General features: G+C 42.8%; 1 protein-coding gene across 1 annotated transcript; it reads right to left on the reverse strand.

Annotated features, from left to right (window-relative positions):
- Nucleotides 1-1,488: 1,488 nt before the first annotated feature.
- LOC119727231 lies at nt 1,489-3,983 on the reverse strand. Its single transcript, XM_038199097.1, has 3 exons — nt 3,880-3,983; nt 2,666-2,791; nt 1,489-2,110 (listed from the first exon to the last, which is right to left on the reverse strand). The coding sequence occupies exons 1-3, from the start codon at nt 3,944-3,946 to the stop codon at nt 1,677-1,679; spliced, it is 627 nt and encodes a 208-aa protein (XP_038055025.1). The 5' UTR covers nt 3,947-3,983; the 3' UTR covers nt 1,489-1,676.
- Nucleotides 3,984-6,216: the final 2,233 nt, after the last annotated feature.

Genomic DNA, 6,216 nt, shown 5'->3' on the forward strand with positions numbered 1-6,216 from the left:
TCGAACATAATTAAAGTCTGCATGTGCGCTTATTCTGTGGAAGAGTGTTATAGGAACGATGCAAACATCCTCAGACGTCGATTTCTTTAAGGGAAGATACTTTTCCCTCGACAGTGCATGCAGGCATTATTCAACCTCTTCCCCATAGCGTCGAGCTGTACGCTCCCTGTGCTATTGTCTCGAGGTTGACAGTAGACCCTGGGAACGGGGTTTGCCACTAATAACATGTATACCAATAATTAACCCATGGGTCTTACCTAATGTGCCTAAACCATATCGATCATTTTACCATCAGTCATGTTGGTACCCTTTTGTTGGCAACTAGTTGGACTGGTTATACGAACAAAAACCACGGTTTTCAACAAAATGTAAATGTGGCGGTGTATTTACACGTAATAAAAACAACCATAGAAAAAAAATCTTTATTCTGACAATTTAGTACTAAGTGGCATTGGCATAATTTATACAGCAGTACATTAAGCCTTAAATAGGCAAGCAACAAGGCAAGGAAAAAGTACGTTCGGTGTTTTCTAGTGGAAAATACGAAAATTACAATGCGCCAATCTCCATTATAAGGAGTTGTTTATGAGAGGGACATACCATAATATAGCTAGAGGAATGTTTCGAAAAACATGAAGTAAAATTGAAGGACAAAAAAGTTAGAAATTTAAAATGTTTGACTTATTTTGACTTTTGGATCAAAAAGGTTTGATTTTTGACCGAAAAGGTTTGTATGAATGGGAATAAATATGTCCTTGGCCGGTATTTAAAACACTATGTTTAAGACCGGTTGGAATCCGGATGCTGATAATTACTCCCGCCTTCGGCTAGGGTAATTATCAGCATCCACTCCAACTAATTCAGCGAATTTGACGTAAACACTCGCAGAAAGTCGCCGGAGTTGATATGTGATCAACTTTTGCGAAGTTGCGTTTGCGTCGTTCCTTGCATGCCGAATATGAACCGACCTTTTTATTTTTACATGTGTCAAAAAAAAGCCGAAACCAATCGCGACAAGGACAATTTTAGACTGGTGCAGTTCGGTGACGTCATGTGCAACATTAATTTTCACTTTGCGTACATGGAAACTGGACAGTTATCGTCTCCGTGCGTAAGGTGCGATGTGAGAAATTTCAACATCTGCATGTGAGAGACATTGGTTTCGTTAGGCCTACAATGAAGATCAGTGGTGAACTTCATGTGTATATAATATGCGCCTCGTGGTAACCTCGCGAAGCGTGGTGAGGTATATTACTCTAGATGATCCAGTGCCTCATGGGAATGATCATGGGCCTTGACCTTATGCACAAGTCGGCCATATTGAATTGAAAGTGAGGTAAAATCTTCATTTTTCTGGAACTTGCGAAGAGAAATGAAAGCAAGTAGATTACTAATTAATTCGAGTCAGCTTCAATGAATAATTTAAAATTTGAAACTACATTCCCTAATGTTTTAAGCCAGATTAAAAAAAACCAGTAAAATAAGGCTGCATAAATAGTCTGGCGCCTTCTTATTCAACAGTTAAAAATTTATGAAATACATTCAGGGAAGTCGACAAAAATGGCAAACCCGTGCACAAGGCCCATAGGATATAACTTGTTCAATTCCTTTGAGTACTGATAAACACTGATGGTGAATCTAGTACTATTCTACAGTCTGAAGCGTGTCCAGAATGATTAGATCACTCCAAAGTCTTTTCTGTTGACCTCGGGCTGGTCTTCCCACCGATCGACAGCGCCCTCAGCGATCGGCTCCTCGGCGATATCCAGCGCGTCGTCGTAGCACGGTGGGGGCGCTGTTGCCATCGGCCCCGGCAGCTGCTGCAGCTGCGGCTGTACTCCGTACGGGGCCGGGGCGGGCTGATTGTGCATGATGACCGGTGGGGGCGGGATTTCGCGGCCGTCCGAGCAGGGAATTGGTTGGTAGTTGGTAGTTGGGGAGTGCTGGATGATCTGGTGGTCTCGCAGCTGGATCTGGTCCCGTGTGGTGTGGATGCCCGGCGTGTCCGACTCTGGTTCCAGCCGCCTGCAGGCTCGGATGCTGCAGTACAAGACGAGAAAGCCAAAGAGGATGCCACCTATGATGAGGCAAATCTGCCACCAGGTCAGGCCTTGGGTGGAGAGAGAGAGAAAGAGAGAAAGAAGGAACTGGTGTGAGAATGTAATTGTTGTGAAGTAGTTGCCCACTAAAACAAATGTCGGTCTATCACGTAGCGAACTTGCAAACAAATATTCAAGGGACCCTCACAATCAGAACGAAATGATGACCCTAACGTCTCACGCGCAGTTGTATTACAGTTTTCACTATCAGAAATCAGTCACATCGATAAGTCAAGTGACACCCAATAAAGGTGTTCCTTTTCCAATGTTTATCCCCATTGACTCGAATTAAACTCCGTTAAATCTTCAATACGACATTAAGAAAGTTGGTGAACAATAATGCAACCCGAGATTATCACGAGAAGAAGAATACAGATGTATATTTTTTAACATTGTAACAAGTTTATTGCAAATTTCAAGTCTCATGTTGGCAGCTGATTGCATATAAAAGAATTGGACAAACCCGTCCATACTTCGGCAAAAATTCGTCAATTGCCATTGCGGAAACGGGTCTCATGCAGACATTGGGACACAGCGATTTCAAGTAAAAACTTCTATGCCCATACCTGTGCCGTATCCGCCAGAACTGCCGTAGCCAGTATAGCTATAGGTGGTGTGGGAACGGTAGTATGTCGTCCGTCTCGTTGATGACCGCCGACTTCTTGATCGGGCAAATGCACTGTAACCATCCTCTGTTATTACAGGGACAAGAAATCATTACAAGGGCAGTGAATGGTAGGTTTGACATCTCCACCATGCAAAGCCATGATCTTATTTCAGGGCCCAATTTCATAGCACTGCTTAACAGTAAGCAGAAAAGTTGTGCTTACTATAGCAGAAAATCATGCTGCTGCTTAAGCACTGTTTCATGCCGTGATTGTGCTTACAGTTGCGCGCGCATGGAGATTTCTATTGTTACGTCACTGATTTAAGCAATGTTTTCTTCTGAGGTTAAGCCTGCTTTTGCTGTGCTTATACTGCTTAACGGTCCCTATGAAATAGATGGAGGCTTGGTAAGCACAAAGTCGGCTGTTAAGCAGCGGGCCCAGCGCTATGAAATTGGGCCCTGAAGACGGTGTTAAAGGGTGCAGGTCGGTAAATCGGTCCGAAATTGCCTACGCCGGCCTAATCACGATTTGCATGCCCTCAAATTCTCCAGTTTAAGAGCATTTTGAGGGCCGTAAACCTGAGGATTTGTAAAAAAAAAAGAAGAAGTTTGAAGCCGTGCAGAGGACTGCGAGCTCGTATTTATTTGAAATTTTGATGAAATTAGGCACCTTTACATGGCACTATTTTGCAATGGAGCGTACGCGTCCATTTTCAAAATGGCAATGGGCTTCAGGACTGCTTTTAGGGGTGATCATCTTTGGATAGAATTTTCTTCCAAAAGTCATTAGTTTACTCCCAGAAAATTGAACAGAAATGACAAATAATGAAATAAGCTTTAATTTGATGCATGCCCTGAACACCTCAGAGAGTTGTGAATAGTTTAAATTTTTTGGAAGTGCGCGTAATTACCACTAAGGTCTATGGCAGGCTTATCACTGGTCTGGACCCTTAAACTACATTATTTCGTTGGTTCCATGAAAGATGGAGTACCAAGCAAGCATTTGACCACAGGTCAAACTGGTTTCAGTGATCAATCGTCGCGCAAGACTTTTGTCGGTAGACGGTTGAAGGTACGAGTGCAAAGTTTTGCTTTCACTGGTTAGTCCAATGTCTCAGTGGCGTGACGTCATTTGTGACGTCATGGTACGTTACGTCATGATTGGCCACTCACTTGGTTCGGTCAGGTGTATCACCAGTACGAGCACGATGAAGAGAAATATACGTCCAGAGGGCGCCATGTCAATAGTTGATGTCCACCGTAGACGAAGAGTGTTTCACCTGAAACGAAACCCGGGAAAACGGTCAGTTCAATATTTTTTCACAACATAAGAATTATTCATAAGATGGAATTTTGTCGGGGTGATGTAAATCATATTAGGTTTTGCCCTTCACTGTATACTCAGGAGGTAATAACACACTGAGTACACAGTGTTTATACGTCGGTGAAGGGCAAAACCTAATTGAAGAACATAATAATAACGATCAAGTCTGCTTTTGGTAATACTTATTACCGTAAATTACCATTTGGGAGACTCTTTAGCATAGGAGGTTTAGCTTTGGAAGACATGTGGAATTATGGATACGTTTCAATGTCTCCCTAATGACCCAGCTCCTATTAAGAGGCAAAATTTTATGGTCACAAATAGGCTAGATCAATTACTCATGGTCCATTAGTAAAATTACCGAATTCGTGGGGCCCGGTAGGATAAGAGAAATTGGGGGTCCTAGGGGTCAGGAAAGTCGGATTAATTATTTGTGCACAAGTCTATGGGAATGTGTTTCTAATGGTATATTTTTCGGTTATCATGCATGTTCATATCATTTTAAGACACCAATTTTTTAATTGTCATCAAGAATATCACTCTACAGTTTGGTCACCAAACTTATAGGTACATGCCCTTCCCTTACTTACACCAACAATGGAGGCACATGAATTCTCGAGTCTTCGCCTTTTTTGACCTCGTAGATTTCATTTGATTTTTAAAATAACAAAGTTAAGGATTAATTGGCATGATAAGAATGCACTTAAGTAAGATTTCAGGCTTTGCACGGTGGAGATACTAATCAATGAAAGGTTTGCGGAAACACCATGTGCGAATAATTTCTCAACTAAGAGAATGGTTCTGAAAAGAACCAGAGGTATAAACTCGACATTCCGGTCAGTATGCTCCGACCGTCTTCAGGAGAATGCAAGATGTAGCACTCTCCTGAAGACGGTCAGAGCATATACTGACCGGAACGTCGAGTTTAATACCTCTGGTTCTTTTCGGAACCATTCACTTTGTCTGAGAAATTATTCCCACATGGTGTTTCCGCAAACCTTTCATTCATAAGAATGCACTTCAAAAGTTTCAAAGAACTACGCGTATGCCCGATCTTTTGCAACTTATCCCCACCCCTGAATAAGATAGGAAACTTCGGAATGGTCAGCTTTTGGCGAGAAAGCAACAATCTTGCATTTCGCACCACTTCGAGTGTAACTTTGTTACGCTTTCCGCTTGATGGCTTGCGCACGGCCAGCTGGCCGCGCGTTGCATGCAGGTGGCAAAGATTTGATATCTCCCACGCGCTTTTCTGGGAATCATGCGGGGCACGTATGGAGGCATCTAGATCTACACCATTATTGCCTCGCCTCAAACAGTCTACCGAGGTTTCAATGCAATCTGACTGGCCTAATCCAGAGTCCAGTGCACGGCCCGGGGGCTTTCGAGCATACGAATGCGTAAAGGGTAAAACGTAGTGTAACGCATATCAACCGTGACATTATTACGAGGCAAAAAGGTGGAAGACCTTCACATAATGTTGAAAAAAAAACAGGTACAAGACGTAGTTTCCAATGTGAATAGCAAAACTTATTGAAATAGACAGCATGTCTTTCCTCACCGTTCCGGAATGTCTATTTAGCCTAACGTTACAAGAATATGCAGTGACAATTGTGGCAGATAAGCTAAGTCAAAAGCCGTCCTCTAAAAAGCCTTTGTCAAGACTTAATTAGCGGCGGAACCATAGACAAAAAGAACTATGGGCGGAACTGCGTTACCAACAGCGCCCTCTAGCGGTGGCTAACTTTATAGCGTCATAAAGGGCGCGGACCATGATCTCGCGAGACCTAATTTGTTTTAAGGCTATACACAGAACTCATGGTGGCAGTGTGGTCACAAATTACCACAGCTGGCCTGGCTCACAAATTACATCAAGACTCTGAGACACAGCATCCGGCTGCAGCATTTGCATAATAAACCACACGTTCGGATAGGCCTTCCTTATGGAGACGTGCGTACAATAGGGAACGAAAGATTGTAAAGGTCTCCACAAGGCAATTTCTATGCTGAAGTGACCGTGACGCATACCCTACCTCAAGGATCCATACTTGGCGTTCTTCTCTCTTTGCTGTATGATCTGAATAATTCTTCTTCTTAATTTGCTTTCTTTTCTGTTGTTCGCAGGAGACACTTCTACTTCTAACTTTCAATCCTTGATTCTTATCCTCATTGCAGACTAATCAAGG

This window comes from Patiria miniata, unplaced genomic scaffold (assembly GCF_015706575.1).
Source record: "Patiria miniata isolate m_02_andy unplaced genomic scaffold, ASM1570657v1 HiC_scaffold_20, whole genome shotgun sequence".
Taxonomy (NCBI): domain Eukaryota; kingdom Metazoa; phylum Echinodermata; class Asteroidea; order Valvatida; family Asterinidae; genus Patiria; species Patiria miniata.

Excerpts from the sequence above, each read along its gene's own strand:
- LOC119727231 (XM_038199097.1), bottom strand. The coding sequence starts at position 3,946 with ATGGCGCCCTCTGGACGTATATTTCTCTTCATCGTGCTCGTACTGGTG. Across the intron at positions 2,792-3,879 it reads GATACACCTGACCGAACCAA|AGGATGGTTACAGTGCATTT; the intron begins GTGAGTGGCCAA and ends CTGTAATAACAG. Across the intron at positions 2,111-2,665 it reads TTCTGGCGGATACGGCACAG|GCCTGACCTGGTGGCAGATT; the intron begins GTATGGGCATAG and ends TCTCCACCCAAG.